This window comes from Panicum virgatum, chromosome 4N, assembly GCF_016808335.1.
Source record: "Panicum virgatum strain AP13 chromosome 4N, P.virgatum_v5, whole genome shotgun sequence".
Classification (NCBI taxonomy): Eukaryota; Viridiplantae; Streptophyta; class Magnoliopsida; order Poales; family Poaceae; genus Panicum; species Panicum virgatum.
The window spans coordinates 33643094-33664953 of NC_053148.1; the positions used below are offsets into that span (position 1 = coordinate 33643094).

General features: G+C 48.1%; 1 protein-coding gene and 1 long non-coding RNA gene across 5 annotated transcripts; both read left to right on the forward strand.

Annotated features, from left to right (window-relative positions):
• Positions 1–6058: 6058 nt before the first annotated feature.
• On the forward strand, positions 6059–15440 carry LOC120670532 (zinc transporter 10-like). Of its 2 annotated transcripts, XR_005673230.1 has the most exons (9): positions 6059–6350; positions 6605–6662; positions 6743–7452; positions 7808–7957; positions 8064–8433; positions 12525–12616; positions 13161–13320; positions 13559–13645; positions 15248–15440. XR_005673230.1 is itself a non-coding variant. In XM_039950653.1 (5 exons), the coding sequence occupies exons 1-5, from the start codon at positions 6336–6338 to the stop codon at positions 8367–8369; spliced, it is 1239 nt and encodes a 412-aa protein (XP_039806587.1). In that variant the 5' UTR covers positions 6059–6335; the 3' UTR covers positions 8370–8771. The 2 variants fall into 2 exon arrangements, 1 of the variants encoding a protein (XP_039806587.1); XM_039950653.1 differs by lacking the exons at positions 12525–12616; positions 13161–13320; positions 13559–13645; positions 15248–15440 and having other exon boundaries at positions 8064–8771.
• A 283-nt stretch (positions 15441–15723) lies between these two features.
• Positions 15724–21860, forward strand: LOC120669030. Of its 3 annotated transcripts, XR_005672661.1 has the most exons (5): positions 15724–15902; positions 17602–17640; positions 17735–18001; positions 18153–18228; positions 21574–21860. It is a non-coding gene; the product is annotated as an uncharacterized LOC120669030 (long non-coding RNA). The 3 variants fall into 3 exon arrangements; XR_005672659.1 differs by having other exon boundaries at positions 17602–18001; XR_005672660.1 differs by having other exon boundaries at positions 17631–18001.

The following is a 21860-nucleotide window of genomic DNA, read 5'->3' on the forward strand; positions in this document are numbered from 1 at the left end:
AAAATGATGCGTTGTTGGTGCCCTTGAGAGGCCCATCATGAATGTATATATCCGCGCTTATCAAGTTTTGTTCTAAGGTCAATTTTGATTTGGGTTGTTAAATGTATGTGTCGTGGTTCTAGAAGGAGGGCCACAGCCGGGTGGCGGAATGCACACGCCTAACCCAATAGGGTGGTTACCCGGGGAAGTGCAAACAATTCCTCAGATCAACTCACGAAGAAAGAACACACGAGGATTTAGAGTGGTTCGGGCCGCCGGAGCGTAATACCCTACGTCCACTGTTTGGTGTAATGCTCTTAGTATGAATGAGTCTATCCTCTGCCCAACTGGGGGCTCTTTTGACCTGAGTCCTTCTTTAACGGGCGTCTCCCTTTTATAGAGCAAGAAAGACGCGTACACAGTCGTTGTACCCCGACAGGTGGGCCCAACAAGGATGTATACTGTATTAAATAGACACTAATGGTGCTACAACGATGGTGAATCTCTTGCTGGATACATTTCATCGTCTTGTAGACTCTCTGACCGAGGAGGGTCTTCTCCTGTCCCATTGGCGAGGAGCCGTTGAGGCTGTGTAGGTTGCGGCGTAGACTGTTGGGTCTACCGTGTAGGTGTCATAATGGGCGAAGCCGAGCCGTCGTATCCAACTGGCATAGTAGACTGACATACGCGGCGTGGGTGGCGCCAGCGACTGCACTGTGCGTCTTGGTAATACGCGACCAACAGTGCAACATGGCAAAAGCCGCTTCAGGCTCTGCCGTGGCAGAGTGTAGTTCTACCTACTGTATTGAACGCGGTAGGTAGGCGTGGCTTCCAGTGGAAACCACGCGGCCCTGCGCGCGTGCCCGCCCCTGCAGACACGTGGCGGCTCCGGACCAGCCTCAGGCGGGGTGTCGGTTCCACCTCGCTGAGGGGTCCGGGACTCCGCGGGAGGTCCGAGGCCCCCAGCTTGTTTTGGCTGACGACACGTGGCATCACCGGACCATCCCCAAGCGGGGAGCGGGTCCGGGGCCGTTTGCCGGGAGAGTAAGGCTCCGGACCACAGGGGTCCGGCTGCTCGGCCGTCAGGGCGTAGTTAAGGATAACTACGAGACTCTTGCCTAGACACAGCAAGAGGGGGTACCCCAGTCCTGGGATACCGACAGTGGCCCCCGGGCCCACCTCGGGAGAGGTACGAACCCGAGGGTGGGCCCACCATCATAATGTGTTTCCACGCAACTTGGCTGTGTCGGTGTGCTCATGTCGAGAGCGGGTCCTCCGGACCCCTTTGGAGACCGGAACATCTGTTGCCAGATTCTGGTACTAGAGCGCTCTCCATAGGGCGTCGAAGGTGTAGGCTTGGGGTACGGAACCAAGCCAAGCGGCTACACGGATCTCGGACCACTGAGGGAGCGAGAATCACTTCCCCGGACCTAGCTCCTGGCGACCGTGGCGAGCGGTCTCCGCCGGAGCGGGCCACCGGAGTGGACTTGAGTCGACCGGGGCGAGCGGTCTCCGCCGGACCGGGCCACCGGAGTGGACTTGAGTCGACCGTGGCGAGCGGTCTCCGACGGAGCGGGCCATCGGAGTGGACTTGAGTCGACCGTGGCGAGCGGTCTCCGCCGGAGCGGGCCACCGGAGTGGACTTGAGTCGACCGGGGCGAGCGGTCTCCGCCAGAGCGGGCCACCGTAGTGGACTTGAGTCGACCGTGGCGAGCGGTCTCCGCCGGAGCGGGCCACCGGAGTGGAGTTGAGTCGACCAGGGCGAGCGGTCTCCGCCGGAGCGGGCCACCGGAGTGGACTTGAGTCGTTGCTGACGATCCCATGAATTACGCCACCGGACCTTGCAGCAAGGTGTAGTAAACCAGGCCTTATACTAAAAAGGAGCCCGGGACCTCTAAAGACAGCAGTCTCAGATACTAGGGGACTCGTAATAGGGCAGTGAAGTACGTAGGCTTAGGGTACATTACCAGGCTAAGCTACGCGGAGCTTCTCTACCCTAGGATACGGCACCACTTCTCCTGAGCAGGTCCCTAGGGGTCCGAACTGCCTTCCAGCTAGAAGGGGTGTCCCCACCTGACCACAAGTCAGCAACTTAACTTGGATCGTTAGTAACTAAAGAAAAGACCCCGTTTGGGAGAAAGACACAATTAAAACACGGATAAGTGTAAGCAAGGTAGAGTTCAGATAAGACTGAGAAAGCAATTCTCCTTTATTGTGGTTATCGTGGTGTTCATCAGAGGTCGGGATTACGAGGCCGGGCTTCTACCGCTCTGGACCACTTGCCGGCGTTGCCTGTTTGTGCGATGCAGCCAGAGATCAGGTTTACAAGGGCGGACCTTTACCGCTCCGGACCACACGTAGGCACCAAGTTATTACAAGGATGTACTCTCTTAGTCCTATCTAGGGGTAACCTACGGCCGCCTTCTGTAAGGCATGCACACTCCCAGCCGGAGCGGAATTGCCACCTTTGGTTTTTCCATAGTTGTCGGAGGCGGAGGCATCCTGGACGTGCCTGAACTGCATCATCCAGCATCACCTCGGGAGCTCGGGGGGGCCCTTCCCTGCCTAAGAACTGTCATATGCCTAGGTAGCATGGAGACGAATTCTTTGGCTTTGAATGGGAGTGGCCCAACCGCCGCCATCTGCCGCCGGAAGCCAGCCCGATGATCGCTCATCACGAGCTGGGTGCTCATTTGGATGAGCACGGAGCATGGAGAAGGGCGGTCATTCGCCGGCTCGATCTTGGTGCTGGCGTTAGGCCCCCGCGCCTGGTGGCGAGATCCTGTCTGCAGCAACACCAAGAGAGACTCGGTCCTGGCGAGGGAGGAAACGACGGTAGACTTCCCCTGGGCCACAGCGGTCGGCTCCAGGCTCCATATTGAGAGAAAGCCTTGAGCCGACGCCATGCCGTCGCAGGGGAGTCCTGGTGGTTGCTTGAGAGAAAACCTTGAGCCAACGCAGAGGTGTTGCAGGGTGACACACATCAGGTATCTCCGCTGAGCGCCGCCGCGCCGGCTCTGAGGTGTCGCAATGGCGACGCATAGCAGGCGCCGCTGCCGTGCGCCGCCGCACCGAGGGCATCGTCGTCTCAGCATCGTGGTATGAGGCGTTGGCGACGCCATGCCCCTCTTCATCTTCTCGTTGTTGTTGCAGAGGATGAGCTCAACCTCAGGGACGAGGAAGTGAGCGGAGATCTGACCGACGCTTGCGCGTTCCCCACGGACGGCGCCAGATGTCGTGGTTCTAGAAGGAGGGCCACAGCCGGGTGGCGGAATGCACCCGCCTAACCCCAGAGGGTGGTTACCCGGGGAAGTGCAAACAATTCCTCAGATCTACTCACGAAGCAAGAACACAAGAACACACGAGGATTTAGAGTGCTTCGGGCCGCCGGAGCGTAATACCCTACGTCCACTGTTTGGTGTAATGCTCTTGGTATGAATGAGTCTATCCTCTGCCCAACTGGGGGCTCTTTTGACCTGAGTCCTTCTCTAACAGGCGTCTCCCTTTTATAGAGCAAGGAAGACGCGTACACAGGCGTTGTACCCCGACAGGTGGGCCCAACAAGGATGTATACTGTATTAAATAGACACTAATGGTGCTACAGCGATGGAGAATCTCTTGCTGGATACACTTCATCGTCATGTAGACTCTCTGACCGAGGAGGGTCTTCTCCTGTCCCATCGGCGAGGCGCCCGCTGAGGCTGTGTAGGTTGCGGCGTAGACTGTTGGGTCTACCGTGTAGGTGTCATAATGGGCGAAGCCGAGCCGTCGTATCCAACTGGCATAGTAGACTGACATACGCGGCGTGGGTGGCGCCAGCGACTGCATTGTGCGTCTTGGTAATACGCGACCAACAGTGCAACCTGGCAAAAGCCGCTTCAGGCTCTGCCGTGGCAGAGTGTAGTTCCACCTACTGTATTGAATGCGGTAGGTAGGCGTGGCTTCCAGTGGAAACCACGCGGCCCTGCGCGCGTGCCCGCCCCTGCGAACACGTGGCGGCTCCGGACCAGCCCCAGGCGGGGTGTCGGTTCCACCTCGCTGAGGGGTCCGGATAGTATATGGGGATCCGGGACTCCGCGGGAGGTCCGGGCCCCCCAGCTTGTTTTGGCTGACGACACGTGGCATCACCGGACCCTCCCCAAGCGGGGAGCGGGTCCAGGGCCGTTTGCCGGGAGAGTAAGGCTCCGGACCATAGGGGTCCGGCTGCTCGGCCGTCAGGGCGTAGTTAAGGATAACTACGAGACTCTTGCCTAGACACAGCAAGAGGGGGTACCCTAGTTCTGGAGTACTGACAGTATGTGTGTGAGTTGTGGACTGTTGAAATATATTTATGGATTGTCTATACGTTCTTAGCAAGAAAGTTTGTATGTGACAGTTATCGTAGGTGTTAATGCTGTGGTATATACAGTGTGTAAATGTATAAGACGATTCAACCCGTCACTGATACACATTAAGGGAGTTGGTTTTGTAAAAGTCTAGAGGATTTTGTGTGAATTTGATATTCATGGAGTATGGATTGGTTTTGCTAAAAACCAGAGGATTATTCATAAAATTGCCATCTATAGAGTGTGTCAATTTTGCTAAAATTCAAGGGGTCTTTTATAAAATTAGCATTAACAAAGTCTGAGGTTGTTTTTGCAAAATTATTATACATGGACTTTTTCGGTTGATTTTATCGAAGTTTGAGATGTTCTTTTTCAAAATTTAAATCAGTTTAGAAATTTGGGATGACGTGGCCGTCTTCCTAGTGTAGGGAATGCATAAGAAATTAGTAGGAAAGAAGATTATTTATTGCATTACTTTTCTCCTGTGTTCCAAGTAGACCTTTCCTTTCCGAACAAATAGAATCATGTAGTTTGATTAGGCTGAAGTACTAGAGATTTGGTGACAATGTCACCGGCTATGGGCCACCGTATTCCTAATACGATCTATTACGGTTTAACAAAGTAGTTGGATGGAAAAAATGCTACTGTGCAGCTACTGTAGGGATGCTAAGTGGGGTGGCAAGGGTCTAAAGATTTTAGTTGAACCACGAAGGGTCCTTCATGATTCATTGCCACCCATGCCTGGGGCCCGCAGCTCCCCCGGGCTCGTTGCACTTGCAGCGCCCCCGGGCCACGCACGGTCTGCGAGCGACGAGAGATGCCGGGGGCTGTTGCAGCTGCAGGGTTGTTTTCGCGCTTGGGGTGGCTATTGTCATGCACATACACTCGCTGGCTGGCATGATAGCGATGGACAGTCTACCTAACCGCGTATAAAACTCAGTATGTTGTGAGTATACGAGTTGTAGTGTTTAGTGTGTGTAATCGCAAAAAAAATATTTTATCTTCTTGTTCGGGGAAAAGAAAATGTAACGATTTTAACACGGGCTCTTACCCCATTGGAAAAAGCAGCTTTCGAGATCTCGTCACCTGGGCGAATCACTTGAACCCGAGACATTTTCGAATCTCGCACGAAATTCACAGCGTGGCAGTTTGATCCTTGCGGATGCGCGACAAAAGTCGCCAAGGCTGTGTTTAATGGAGGGAAAAGATGTGAAAAGTCACATCGGACGCTGTAGTATACTGTAGCACTTTTCGTTTGTTTGTGGTAATTGTTGTCCTACCATGACCTAATTAGACTCAAAAGATTCGTCTCGTCGTGTACATCAAAACTATGCAATTAGTTTTTTTTATTTACCTACATTTAATGCTCCATGCATGCGTCATTTGCTATATTTAATGTTTCGATGTGATGTCGATGTGATGGAAAGTTTGGAATTGGGGGAGTTTTTTTGGAAACTAAACACAGCCCGACGCGTGAACTACCAACCCACAAGTAAATTCGTCCGTTTGTTCCGGGGAGATTCGTGACCACGCAGAGACGGCAGATCGCCGTCGCAAAGTCCAAACGCGAGACGTCTCGCTCGCTCGGTCCGGACACCAGGCTCGCGCCATGGTGTCGACATCGTCGCTCCACGCTCGGAGGCCGGGAACCCCCGGGTCCCGCGACACCGCCCCCGGGTCGCCGAATCCCCCGCGGGCGGGCCGCTGGCCCCCGGGGCCCACCGCGCGCCCCCGTGACCGGGCCCTCTGCCCGGGCCGGCCCACCGCTCGCCGCGTGGGATCGGATCGGACGGGTGACGACATCCTCGCCGCGCGGCAGGGCCCGCCCCCGCCGCCGTACGCCCGACGTGGAGCGGTGGGGGGTGCCTGCCTTCCTGCCTGCCTGCCTGCGGCTGCGGCTGCGGCGGCGGGGCTCCTCCCCCATCCTCTCTCTCGCCGCCTCCGCTCGCGCGTATAAAATGCACGCGGACTGTTCGAGAAGGGGCTGCTCGTTTTTTTTTCCGCATCAGCAGAAGAAATTCCGCGGCGGCGATGCCGTTCTTCGAGGTGCGCGCCACCTGCTCCCCTCCCCTCCCAATCTCATCCTCTCGGAGCTCGTGGCGCCGCCCCGAGCTCGCCGCGTGTGCTCCGTTCTTCGGCATTGCGTTACTCGCTTTTCTTCTCGATGCAATTGCAATCCGTGCCACGCCCCCCCCCCCCCCCCCAAGTTTCTCCCCCGCTGCTCAGGTCGCTGGATTGCGAATCCGATTCGCGTGTTCTGGTTGAGAATTCATTCGGGCCTTGCGCCGCTGTGATTGCAGGGAATGATGGAATCGTCGTACGTGCCGTACCTCCGCGCGCACCTCCAGCAGATATCGGGTAAGCAGAGCAACAAATTCGTCTCTCTCTCTCTCGTTGTGATTTTGACGCGGCATGCATGGACCGCTTGGTGATGGCAGCGTCGTTGTCCACGGCGAGCTGCGCCCCGCCTGTCGCCGAGGAGGAGGAGTGCCGGGACGAGGCGGCGGCGCTGGGGCTCAAGATGCTGGCCATCGCGGCCATCCTCGTCTCCGGCGCGACGGGCGTCGCGATCCCGCTCGTCGGCCGCCGCTGGCGCGGGCGGGGAGCGGCGCCGCCCTCGTCCTCCTCCACCGGCGGCTTGTTCGTACTCGCCAAGGCGTTCGCGGCGGGGGTGATCCTGGCCACGGGGTTCGTGCACATGCTGGACGACGCCAACGACGCGCTCTCGGACCCCTGCCTCCCGGCCGTGCCCTGGCGCCGGTTCCCGTTCCCGGGGTTCGTCGCCATGCTCGCCGCGCTCGGGACGCTCGTCGTCGACTTCGTCGGCACGCACATGTACGAGCAGAAGCACCGCAGCGAGGAGGAACAGGCCGCCGCTGCCAATGGCAGCTCGCGAGAGGACATCGCGGCGGCGCTGCTCGAGGATGGCGCGCTCGCGGCGAGGGGCGACGTCGATGGGAGGGACGGGGGAGGCCACAAGGAGGACGCCATGCACATCGTGGGCATGCGCGCGCACGCTGCCGCGCACAGGCACAGCCACGCGCACGGGCGTGGCTCATGCCATGGAGGAGGGACATATGACACCCACGCCCATGGCCATGGACACGATGAAGAGCCGTCTCAGTCTCGCCACGTTGTTGTCTCGCAGGTATGATCCCGAGCTTGCATCCTACAAACAAAACTCATGCACGTTCTCATTGCTCGGGTGGCATGATGAAGTGGTGATGCTTGCTTCAAGCTTTACTAGAGTGGCATTTCCCCTAGCGATGTTGCAAAGAGTAGTTACATTAATGGAAGCTATATTCATGCATGTCTCCATGCTCACATCGAGTTTTTTTTTTCTTGGTGCACTATATGAATGTTTTCGAGGAGTTCTCGTTACTATTACAAACGAAGAGCAGAGATATGAAATGTGTGATATCTTTTAGTATGGTGAAGATGCTAGATGGCAAGGCGTCAATCTTGCAGTATGATGGGTACTGATATGCTCTATTGTTGACCAGGTTCTCGAGCTTGGGATTGTGTCACACTCGGTGATCATTGGCCTATCGTTGGGCGTTTCACAGAGCCCCTGTACCATCAGACCTCTGGTTGCTGCCCTCTCCTTCCACCAGTTCTTTGAGGGCTTTGCATTGGGTGGCTGCATTTCTGAGGTTAATATCTACTTCCTTTTGTGATTTGTGCCAACAATTATTCCTTGAAGACAAGTGGACGTGCTCGTGATTTGTGATTTGCTTTTCATTGTCCGACAAACTGCAGGCTCAGTTCAAGAGTTCCTCTGCACTCCTGATGGCCATTTTCTTCGCCATCACAACACCTGCCGGGATCACTGTGGGGGCAGGCGTCGCATCGTTCTACAACCCCAACAGTCCGAGGGCGCTGGTGGTGGAGGGCATCCTGGATTCCATGTCGGCCGGTATACTGATCTACATGGCCTTGGTGGACCTCATTGCTGCTGATTTCCTCAGCAAGAGGATGAGCTGCAACCCGAGGCTGCAAGTTGGTTCCTACATTGCGCTGTTCCTTGGTGCCATGGCCATGGCATCTCTTGCCATCTGGGCTTAGTCAGCAGGATGGAAGTGAAGCAAATGCTTGAGAGGACCTGCTTAATTGAATTACATAGCAGCAGGTGCTCTCTAGCTGCTTGTTAGTTGTAATTCTTGGTGAAAATAGGGGGCAATTTTCTTCATTTTCCTTTTCTTTTCTTTTTCAATATTCTTTTGTTTGTTCACTTCATGATGGTGGGGGCCATACAAGTCAGTCCCTGTTTTGATCCTGCAAAACAAAGTCCCTCTTTGGGATGGATTGTCATGGATAGAGGAAGAATAATGAATACAGTTCAGGGAACAAATGGTTCTTGGGTTCCCATCAGTATTCGCAGATGTATACTAAACTGAAAATACTTATCAGGGCTGTCTTGCAAGAATATTTCTTAAGTATGAAAGAGTGTGGATGTTGGAAATTGAAGTGTTGGATCACTGTTGTTGTTTTTTTCTTTGAGGCAAATTGCCCATAATTACTTTGACGTATAGCTTCAGGATCAGGTTTGGTTCTGAAATCTCTATACTACGATTCGCGCACCAAAAGGTGCGACGTCAGCGTGCCACGTCATCGAAAAAAATCTCAGCCGTCGATCCGGCCACGAACGGCCAGCGGCATGCCGAGGCGTCCCCACTGACCCACCCTCGCCCGCGCCCCCCGACCGGCTCCTCGCCGGGCCGCCCCGGCCGCTGGTTGTCGCTGCGTCTCGGAGAGGAAGGAGGGGCCGCGCGGCGCCGCACCTCTGGCTTCGGGAGCCGGCCGCCGCCGGTCCAAAGAGGGGAGGGGCCCACGGGGCCGAGACTCCTCGCGCCCGCAGACCGCATCCCCAGCTCCGGTCGCCGGCCGCTGCCTGGCCATGGAGGAGAAGGGAAGGGTGTCGCGCCGACCCACGGAGTGACGGAGGGGAGGGGAGAGCCCGGGCGCCCGCCACGACACGGAGGGGAGGGGAACGGGGTTGCGCGCACCAGCCACACCCCCGGCCCCGGTCGCCACCCGTCGCCGCGTCACTCCTGGCCCCGCGCTGCCTCGGCCTGGCTGGCCCCGTGGTCGGCCGACACTAGCCGCGCCCGCATGGACAGGTGAAGGGAAGGCCCGAGGGGGCAGGGAGCCAAGGAACAAGCCGATGGCTGCTGGCCTGCTGGTCTGCTCGTTGCTGCTTCAAGAGGGAAAAGAAGAGAGCGTGGAGATGGAGGCGTCAGAGAGGAGAGACATAAGGATGAGGATGGGACGCTGCTGTGTGGCTGGGAAAGAAGGAGGGGCTCACGGGCTCACCGGCTGAGGATAAGGCCACCTGTTCCAGGACCATCTCTTGGTTTATCTGAAAGTGACAAACAATGCATAGGTGATCGTAGCTGCATAATGGCCCGACATATTTTGGCTGACCAACCACAAGAATATATACAGGCTCAGGTTAGCTTATAATTTCTCAATTCTGTGCATCAAGCAATAACGACCCCAAGTTTCAGGTACAATTATGATCTGATTACTTTATACAACTGTGTTCTATATGGGCACTATGATTTGCTAGATAATTAGCATCTACTTCTTTTTCCAACTTGAGTTAAAAATTAATTGAAGCATAACCACTGACTTTCCTATTAACATAGGCCTACACCAGGGGTCAGCATTGAGCCCTTATTTATTTGCTTTAGTGATGGATGAGGTCACAAGGGATATACAAGGTGAGATCCCTTGGTGTATGCTCTTTGCTGATGATGTGGTGCTAGTTGACGAGAGTAGGGCAGGGGTTGATAGGAAGTTAGAGCTGTGGAGACGCACGTTAGAGTCGAAAGGGTTCAGACTTAGTAGGACCAAGACCGAGTACATGATGTGCGATTTCAGCGCGACTAGGCATGAGGGGGGAGACGTTAGTCTAGATGGACAAGTGGTGGTCCAGAAGGATACTTTTCGGTATTTAGGATCGGTGCTACAAAAGGATGGCGACATTGATGAAGATGTTAGGCATAGAATTTCAGCTGGCTGGTTGAAATGGCGGCAAGCTTCTGGCATCCTTTGTGACAAGAGGGTGCCACAAAAGCTAAAAAAACAAATTCTATAGGACAGCAATTCGTCCGGCGATGCTATACGGTGCTGAATGTTGGCCTACAAAAAGGCGACATGTCCAGCAACTGAGTGTAGTAGAGATGCGTATGTTGCGGTGGTTTTGCGGGCACACAAGGAGGGATAGAGTCCGGAACGAAGTTATTCGGGATAGGGTCGGAGTGGCACCAATTGAGGAGAAACTTACCCAGCATCGGCTGAGATGGTTTGGACATGTCCAACGAAGGCCTCCTGAGGCGCCGGTGCGTAATGGGGTTCTTGAGCGGGTCGACAATGTAAAGAGGGTAGATGTAGACCTAAACTGACGTGGGATGAGTCGGTTAAGAGAGACCTTAAGGATTGGAATATCTCTAAAGAGATAGCTTTGGATAGGAGCGCTTGGAGACTAGCTATCAATGTGCCTGAACCTTGAACTTATTTCTTTCGGGTTTCATCTGTAGCCTACCTCAACTTGCTTGTGAAAAAATGCTATGTTGTTGTTGTTGTATAACTTCTCCGATTTTCCCTGTTTGTTCTAATTAGTATCTCTGCACACACTTATTTGGCTGGTGAGTGTTTCTGAAGGACTGATTTAGCCAGTCTACTAAACACATTTAACGTCAGCTACAAAAAATAGTTCATATGCATCAAGATAAATAAATAAAAAGAGAAGATTTAGTGTTCACACATTGAAAACGAAAGTTTCAGATGTTTAACTGGATAAAGGGAACCACAACAATATATGTGTTAGATTGTAATTGGAAAGACATACCTTGTTGAAGAGCTTCAACAGTAGATTGAAGAAGCTGGCGCTCCTTTTGTAGACTTGAAATTTTGCTACTGTGGACGATTAATGGGAAAATTTAGCAGAAATATAGATATTTTTCCAGAGAAAAGTAGAAATATAGATACATGAGCTACTTATGATTTTACTAACTCGTGTCAAGTATCACAGCCCTTCTAAATGCCAATGTGGACACATATGTGAATTCCTGAAAAATAAAATGCACAAAAGTTGCCAATATCCAATGTCCGGTTAGTAGCTTACAAGTTCAGGTGCCTTTAAATTTCAATTTCATACAACATATTCTCTTCATGCCAATCATTATAAAACCTATAAAAAATTTTCTAACTGTTGTCATCGAAAACCATGGATACATCCACTGGCCACCAGAGGCGGACCCAGCAGGTAGTCCAGGTAGGCCTGGGACTACCTAGATTTTGGCCCAACAAACTAACTGATCAATTAGAAGTTCAGCCCACCAGCCCTTTTGGTCGCATACCCACCCCTCTGCCCGATGGCCCATCCAACCATTCGTCATTCACTCATGCTTCCACGGCGCCAGGCTCTAGAGCCACGCGACGCCCTAATGCGCGGCGCGAGTGCGCGACTGGCGAGCAGGACTTTTGCATCTGCTCTAGGTACTCGTCCAGCCCTCCATGCCACGCTGCTCGATCCAGACGCCATGAGCCAATGACGCTGGAGCGGCAAGCGGCCGTGAAGCTAGCAAGAGCTGTAAGCCTAGTCCATCTTTTTCCTGCTTCTGAATGCAAACTGCAAGCGTGAATTCAGTTTTTAATTGGTGTGTCCGTTGGCATTGTTGTTGATTCTATTCTCTGCAGTCAATCTAGTGAAAAATCATCTGAGAAATTTAGGAGTCATTTGTTTGGTCATTTTTAGTTGAGCTTGATATTTGAGAATGACAGTTAATATTTTCAAGCCACTATGAAGTGTAAAGATAAAGCTTTAACATGTGTTCCAATTTTTTTACAATGTAATTTATGCAAGTTTCAAACTTATATTTGCTGAAGTTAAAGTATTATGAGACCTTTTCTAAATTAGTGATCGACTTTTATGGATTTTTACATGTAAAGCGAATTGTTAATTGTTGGAGAATAATACAAGTGTATTACCGAATTGTATATTTGACTATACTAATGACATTGGTTTTTTTTCTAGGCATACTCTAACTTCAAATCCTGGGTCCGCCGCTGCTGGCCACCAGCGGGCAGCGGCAAAGCCACGGGCTTTTCTAGTGAGAATGACTGGATTTGTGTTTCTGTGTCACTGCTGCACATTTTCTCATTACTTTGAGTAAACAGAACATGTATTCATAATCTTTCTCGGCTTGCATGCAGGTCTGGTGAATATGGGTGTTGCATCCTCATCACTTGTTGGTTCAGTCAGTGACTGGCTAGAATCCACTTGCCATTTTCAGATATCAATTCATGTAAGTTGAAAACTTTCTTAGAAATCATATTTATAAGTTTTCAAAATCTTGGAACGTTCATCATCAGTAGATGAGTTTGTATTACGATTTCATACGAAATTTTAAGTCCAAACTCAATCCCATTTGGGAGATACAAACATGACAATAAATGGACGCACATATCTGACTACTTGTGTGCATATGTGCACGAGATTTGTCATTTTTGCATCTCCCAAATGTGATTGATTTGGGACTTCAAATTTTGTGTGGAACCATAACACAGCCTCACATATGGATGATGATTTGTTTTTAGTTTTTTCACTTATAGATATATTTTCTATGGAAACACTAGCCAGTTTCACTGGGTGCAGATATGCACCTAGTCTTGTATTTGTATACATCAACAAAGACTAGCTAACATGAGAACAAAAAATGATGTGTTCTTGTTTCTTCCAGCTGCTTTTAATGTGCTGCTCTTGGACTTGTGAAGCTCGTTCAAGTCGAAGAGGCATGCAGTTGCTGCAGTGGTGATAACTTCTCTGTTCATTGTTCACTGAATGTCCAGGGATCCTGTGAGGCCGGGAGGGAGGACCCATTACCATTACCTGCTGCACTCACGTTGCACGGGAAAGTCTGACGACTCTTTGATTAGTTGCGACCTGCAAACCTGCTGCAGAAATCTGGCTCTACGTTCGGAAGGAACTCAAGCATAAGTGGGTTGCCAGGTAAAACGGTTCTTATTGTTTCTTTCGTCGCACCAGATGAAGTGTAGATGAGGATGAAATAGGCAGAGTTTCTTCTAATTTGTGCTCTCCCAGTTCTTGAGCTTCAAAACTAGATGACATATACTACTTAGCCATCATGTTTATTACCTGGTCACATGTCCTGTACTTCATACTTTAACTGCAGAATCAAACGGCATGCTTACTCATACATATCCTGTACCTAATAGGCAATGGATAGGGACAGAATAGGGAGAAGCTCCAATGGAAGACTCCAGCGAGTCTCTGAAGGCCCAGTGACAGCATGATACGACTGCCACTCGATCAGGTGGGTATCCGGCAACTTTGTGGCAACTTTGTCAGACAGCGAGAGGGTCTCTCTGCAGTGTTTCAGTGATTGCCCGTGGAGGAATCTGCTCTCCCGGTGTCCTGGCAAGCACGGGCGCGCGGCCGCACTGCACGGTGGTGTGTCAGTATCACTTGGCAGGGAATACGGGAGCCAGCCATCATGGCCTCATGGACATCAAGGACTTGGGTGTGCAGTGTGCTCGAGCAGCACAGAGATGGATTCGGTTCTGAAAGTTTTTGACGTGGTCATGGCATTTGGTTCTGAAAACTGGAAGAGCCAGCAGATGAAGCATAGCTGCCTCATGAGCAACACTCAGCAATTGGAGAGAACAAATTGCCTTGCTTCATCCAAGTTTATCTTCATAATTTTTTTTTGTTAAAGGGGTGCTGTCATGAAATTGGTTGCTCCTGCAAGTTGCCGGAGGTGACGATGACTGTATATCTTCAAGTAGATGTGGCCTGCAGAGTACTCTACAAACGACACGTGAAGAAGGGTCATTGGCAATCTTTCCTGCTACAAGTTTTTTTGGAAAGCTTCCTGCTACAAGTTCCCTCCTTGAAGATCAAGAAGATCAAATCCTGCAAGGCCCGGCAGGGGCAGATACATGAAATAAAGATAGGCGCGGGTTGCGAAGATGAGGTCATCTTCTACCTCGGGCCAATGGTGGATTTTAGATGTAAATCTATGGGGGTTTATTTTCCTTTTCTTCCTCCTTTCTCTTTTCTTCTTCTTCTCTTCCTCGTTTTCACCATTCATGGTTGAAAATTGTTTGGGGGCTTCGGGGGCTCAGCTCCCACGCTAGATCCGCATCTGCCTCCAGCCTCTCGCATTCTTCATCCATGGTGTCTAAAAATTAGAGAGGTTAAGGAGGATCCATGGACTCGTAGGTAGTAGGGGAGCTCGAGCCCCCTAGCACCCCCTTAGATCCACCACTGAGGCCTAGAGAGTGTGTTGTGTTCTTTAGATGAAAGTCATGTGCTGCATTTTCAGGTACCTGCGTTCACTCGTGCTCCATGGTGACACTACGAAACTGTTTGATCAAATGGGACTTGCGAGTGCGCTTTGGGGAGATTCCTCTCATCGTTTGTAGACAAAAATGCAAACTGAGTGCACTGTCTGGTACCACATGGGTCCAAACTCCGTAAACGCAAAAAAAAGTCACATCGAATATTTCGACACATGCGTGGAGTACTAAATGAAGTATATTTATAAAACTTTTTGCATGGATGGGCTGTAAATCGCGAGACGAATCTAATGAGCCTACTTAATCCATGATTTGCAACAGTGATGCTACAGTACCATCCGCTAATTATGAATTAATTAGCATCATTAGATTCGTCTCGCGATTTACAACCCATCTGTGTAAAAAGTTTTGTAAATAGACTTCATTTAGTACTTCAAATTAGTAAAATTCTATCGCAATTTTTTTTGCAAAACATCTGAACAAGGCCATGAACGATGTGTTCTTCACTTTTCCTACACTTCAGCAACTAAAGTCTGACTGGATACACATGATTTGCCCTAAATGTTTTCTTATTATTTTTCCAGAAGCTACTGAACCTTATCAGGTGTGCATTGCAGTCAAACAGGTAATGAAATCTTCAAGGGAGGATGAAGACAGATGCGGGAGAGGCAGTAGCACTGAACTCTCAAGGCGGACTCGGGAGGAGGCTGTGACAACAAAACGACATGACGTGGCTGCCACCCAGGACAGAAGGAAGAATCTGGCACGCCGTTTGGTTCAAGCACACTATTCCTTAGCGCATGCAAACCGTGAAAAAAAATTTTAATACATGAAATCCAGAATGAAGTCTATTTATAAATTTTTTTCAAAAAAGTTGTAATTTTTTGCGACAAATCTAATGACAGTAATTAATTAATTATTGATTATAGTGATGCTACAGTAACCATTCTTTAATTACGCGGTCAAAGACTTTATTAGACTTTTCAGGATTTCTAGCGCAAGAGTTTGGAGTTGGTTTTGTAAACTGACTTAGTTTGACACACTTAATTAATGATCAAATTTAACTACAGTTCAAACTAAACAGAGCACTTGTTGGCAATTTGGTGAGACAATTCAGGGCAAACAATGGACCTGCAGGCGTGTCAGTTGCCACGCGTGAATCGGAGGGATATTCTTCGCCCCCTGCCCAGAGCAACAGTGGCAGCGTCTGTTTGCTAGGAGACGTGGCAGGCTGGGTGGCCATGATGAACACCGTCGCCTCTTCAGATAGAGGTGAGAATGCGAACGTGTTTACCGCAATTATTCGACACCATATCTGTTAAAATATAATTATTTACTCTTATATCCTTATTTGTGTTTTATTCTAATGTACATGTATCACAACGAATGTATCGGACTTTGTTTTTCCATTACTTTTTGCTACCTAATTTCAGACCTTACTTGAAAATATCCGGCAGCATCTAAAAGTTATCTGTACAACTAAGAACAAACAATACTCTCCCCATTCCAAATTATATGTTATTTTAATTTTAGTTTTATTGTAAGTCAAACATCTATAACTTTGATCAAGCTTATAAAAGATCGTGCAAATTTGCACGATACCTGAACACACTATCATTAGCTTTCTTATGGTAGATTTAATGAAACTACTTTCATATTGTAGATATTATTATTTTCTATAAATTCGGTTCACTTTGATATAAGTTGAACTAAGAACAAACCTAAAATAACAAATAATTTGAAGAGGAAGCATTATTTAATATTACTAATGATAAAACATAGTTGAAACTATACAAAAGTTTTCTCTAGAAATAATGATAACAATAAATAATTTTAATTTTAACATTACTAGACATAAGCACTTTAGTTCATCTATTTCTTGAGGAAATTATTTTATGTAGTTTTTAAATATTCCTAGATAAATATTAATGTATTTATAAAAGATAAATTTATTTATAATTTTGTTTATTTTGTATTTGAAATTGTCAAACTATTTTATTGATAAATATGCTACTTATACACATACTTGAATCCCTATTTTTTATAATTATTTTTTTTGTTATAACACAATCGATAAAGCAACTAGGCACGTCCTATCTTATAAATCTACAAAATTTGCGATATTCATTTTCTAAGCATTTGAATTTATATTAGCTTAAAATATATTAAAAATGCTATCTAAATCTAATTTATGTGAATCCGATGCGATTTCATCCGTACTTAGGATCTGTTTGGCAGGGCTCCATCTCCGGCTCCCTCGGCAGGTCCTGCTTGAGCCCTACCAAATGCTATGGAGGTGGAGTGGCTCCATCCTAAATTGTGAGAGCTGCGAAACCGGCTTTATCTGTGAGAAGGTGGAGCAGGCGGAGCCACAAAAACCAGTTCCGCCTGCTCTAGCTCTGGCTCCGCCCCTTTTGCAGGGAGCCGGAGCCCTCCCAAACGGGCTAAAAGCTCCAAACAAAATGTGGAAAGGAGGAAAACAGAGTTTTTTCATTGAGACTAATTCAAACCTAGGACACTAGCAGGACATAAATGGAGAGACTCCACTACCCCTTAATCTATACTATAAAAGTTGAAACAATTGAAACTCTTTCTCACCAAGATTAGGCCCACCGTACCCCTCACGAAGGTCCCACTTGTCAGGCCAAAATGTTTGACGAAAAAATGTGGAGACCCATTTTTTGATACAAGGAAAATGTTTCTACCCAAAAGCTAATACTTTTTTCACCAATAATTTTACCATACCCATTCTTTTACTTTCCATTGTTTTTACAACATGCGATCAATTTTTTTGGAAACACAGTGGTTAACACACGTTGGTAACTTTCTAAAATTCCTCTCCGCTCATTGCTTTCCATTATTGGTACACTAGAGGATAGATACAATGGTTAACACATGCGCTGGTTGGTTCCTAAAATTTCTCCTTGATTGACCTGGTTTCCTAGCTTCTACCCTTACATGATTTGTCTAGCCCCCTCACCGTTGATGCAATTGGTGCAGCCGGCCGGAGGTAACTCCCTGTTCAGTTTTGTTGAGCGATCATGCTCCCGATTGCCCTGTACACCAAAGCCGCTGAGCTTGCCTTCGTCAATTTGTTTGCGGAGTATCTCTGCCTACTCAGCCTGCAGTTCCGGTCGGCCGCCGCGCTAGCTTGGTAGGACGCGGAGTTTGTCCTCCTCGCCGCCCTCGTCATCGAGAACACCCCTTCCGCGAGTCCCGTTGTAAGAAGCGGGCCTCCGCCACCTCTGCCGCCGCTGTTGGCAGGTCCAGATCCAGCACCAGGTAAATTATTGGTTCGACGGCGTCTTGAACTGGGGTGATCTTGATCGGCATCCATCTCGAGTGGCAGGCAGCAGCATCAAATCCACAATGTAAGTACTTGCCTCCCTGCACACAATCAAAACATTCTTTTCTATTCTTCATGAAACCATGTCATTCTTGGACTGGATCCTATAGATTCTTGACATATAGTAAGATGCAATGTCTGTTGTGATTTGAAACTATGTGCTTTTTGATGAGTAGAGGATCATATCGGACAAGAGTGTTGCAGATCACGCAGGTGAATGAACCCTATTATCTGCTGCGCCTATTTGTGTAGGTGTGTTTTCTAATTCTTTAAATTTTTTTTCCAATGCAAACACATATGGAGTTCTAAGTTCTAAATTTTGCAGAAATTTCTTGATACATCATACATGAGAATGGCATTATCTGTAGTTGCTCCACAAATTGTTACTAATCCATGACTTGGGGAAGTGGTATAGCAATCAAATCATATAGATTACTTATCTATAATAATGGTAGCCTAGACAGGCAGTACTAGCTGTATGAATCGGCAGTTTTTTCAGGTGAGCGCAGTAATCAAAATTTCAATTGGCTCTACATTCCCCCCCTGCTATCGCGGTTGTTCACTACCCTGATGGCCTGATGTTGCTGCAAGTGCCAGTGAAGATGCAGCAGGGCAATAGATGGGATGCATAGTGTGCTGGTTCACCAAGTTGGTTGCAGTAAGGTGGTGAACATTAGTCGCAATATGTAGTTTTTAACAAAAAAAAAGGAAAGGAAATGCTTCCATACGAGTCCATAAGATGTTTGCGTGAGCCTTCAAAAAATCAAAATTAACAAAGGATCTTAGCACAAGCTATCATTTAATATAAATTTGGATTGGAGTGGATTGTTACATTATTAAAAAAATATGTTTTTTTGTAGTTGTTTGATGTAATCTAATTATTTTTAAATAATTTTTATTTAAACACATGCCTGTGGCACATGCATCTCTACTAGTATTCATATAAAGTCAAAAGTGAATGGTCATTTTTTAATAAAAGAAATAAGATATTAATTGTGGAAGTTACCTCCATGGAGACCTGAAAAAGGGCAAAATAAAAGGAAATAAAAAAACTTAAGACACAGAAGGAATTTAGAGTGTGTTTAGTTGGCGAAAAAGTTTGGGTTTTGGTACTGTAGCACATTTCGTTGTTATTTGACAATTAATGTCCAATCATGCACTAATTAGCCTGAAATGATTCATCTCGTATGGATCAGTTAAATTGTGTAATTAGTTATTTTTAACTGTATTTAATGCTCTATGCATGTGTCCGAAAATTTGATGTGTTGGATACTGCATGAATTTTTTTTGCAAACTAAACACTCCCTTACATACTAAATTTTTGCCACACGTTCGTTGACCTCGAGAGTAGCGAGCAGTCATCAGAAATCGCCACACATTCGTTGACCTCGAGAGCACCCCTAATCTGCTTTGGCCAGAGATTGACCTCGAGAGTAGCTAGCGGTCAACAGAAATTGCTAACTATTATATAATACTTCCTCGATTTCCGTATTAAATTATTAGTTATTTTAATTTTTTTAGATTCGTAATTTTTACTGTGTATGTGCATATGTATTAAATCTAGATGCATAGTAAAATTAAAAAAAATCTAAAAAAGTCAAAACAACTAATGATCTAGGATGGAGAAAGTAATAAAGAAAGGTGGGAACTCATAAAACTTCGACACACAAAAAAAGTATTGTACTCCCTCTAGATTGGTAAATGAAGTCATTTTGGATATTGACACAATATGTAAAAATAATTTTGACCACTACTCCCTCCGTATCCTAAATAGAAGACGTTTAGGACATGAGTTAGCATACCAAGGAGTGGTTAATTAGGGGTAATTTTTCCATGTTTGCCCATATTAAATAGGGTAGCGGGTGCACTCTAGTCGTAAACACATGCATAGCTCAATTGGTTATGGAAGCTGGTCCCGAGGCGTGGGGTTGCCGGTACGAGTCTTGGTGGCCCCAATTGTTTTGCTTTTGCATGCGCCGGGGACGTGCACAGTAGCATGCAGGCGCCGGGGACATGCAGGTTTCGATTTTTGGATGGGCGGGTGCGTTGGTTTCGACCTGGCGCGCTGGTTTTGGATGGCCTGGCACGCTTGCTAGAATGGCCGGGCTCGACCTGAATGCTCCACTAGAAGAAGAAGCCGATGCATGGCTTGACCTGAACATTCCAGTAGTGCAACCAGAAGAAGAAGCCGATGCCTTTGTAGATATCGGTAAGTTTGCTTACTTGCTTCATTACTTCCTTGCTTTTCGATTGAGCATGTTTGTTTTGTTTTACAAGTAGAACATGATGTGGAGGCTCTGGCGTGAGCTCCGACTCAGGCGCGAGCTCCGACTCAGGCGCGACGGACTCCGGCTCCTCCTCCGCCTCCATGAAGTCCGGCGTGAGCTCCATCGTCGAGTCCATGGCGGCGACGCAGCAAAGGCGACCGACTCCGGAGACTCTTGGCGAGGTGCAGTCTGTGCGGCCCAGCGAGGAGACGTGCGGTGTGGGCGGACGAATAGGTAGGAGAGGTGAGCGTGGTGAGCGATGCGGTACCGGTGATTTATTCGCTATTATGGCGTGGGGCACGCCGGCACGGGAGTCGAAACACACAAGGGCAAGGGCGTCAAAACAAGCGATCGCGAGCCAGAACGACTTTCTTTTGCCAAAATGTCCTAGGAGCCGGAACGACTTCTATTTAGGAAACGGAGGGAGTATCGGTTTGCTATAAAAAATTTATAAAATATAGATAATATATATTTTTACGAAACTATATTTTAAAATAAATTTACTTACATCGCTTCTATTTTTTAAACTCAATCTAAAAAAATTATTTATATTTAATATTTGACTTAAAACAAACTCAAAAGACTTCCTCTACACAAATCGTCCAGCATGTGACGATGCGTGACCCACGCGGGGACGTCGTCAGGCTCAGCAGCCTCAAATGGAGCCCGGCTTGACTGATCTTCCCGAGTCAATGACACGGTTTAGTCAGTCGGTTGGGCGCTGGATCTGACGGCACGTATAGCTAGTTAATCAATTAGTTAATTAACTAACTCTCCGGACAAGGACATGGTACAGAAAAATATCGTTTGCAAAGACCCCATCAGCCCACAGAGAAAGCAAGCCGTCGCTGCTGGGGCTTCTGATCCGGACGAATGATTCGTCGCCACGCCGCCAGCCCAACCAAGCTATTGGCTGGAACGGAACGGCGCCCGGGCCGGCGTCGTCGTCATGGCCTTGCGTTGGACGGATTACCTCAGCAGCGCGTCGCCGGAAGCCGCGGCGAAGGCGGCGTTGTTGTCATCATGTGATTGTAGGGTTGAAAACGAAAACAAAATTTTTTGATTTCGGGAACCGTTTTCGAGATTTTACCGAGATTCTGCTGTAAACGAAAATGAAAACGGCTACCAAAAATACAGAAACGAAAATAATATTTTTATCCGAAACTGAAAGCGAAAACGATTTCAGTCTCTACCGACTGTTTTCGAAAATTACCGTATTTATCCGGTAATTTACCGTCGGTATTACCGTATTTGAAGCCCAGTCCATCATTGACCGCCGATATTACTTTGGTGTGATAATATGAGTACTAAAATATTTTTATATTTGTAGAATGAATATTCAGAACTGGTCAATGATGATTATGCGACAAGTGATGATGATGACATGCATGAGATTCAGCTGTAGACATAGACAGCCTGCGGCCCTGCACTAGCACTATTCTTAATGGCATATTAGTCTATATTTAAGTCTCTATTTGAATTTAGTTAATGATCATGTATGGCTATGTTACGTATGCTGTGTGTAATTTTATGTCATACTATCGTGCATGCTACTATGTGTCAGTTATCACGAATTGGTTCGATATTCGGATTGATATCTTAATCGAATCTTCACTA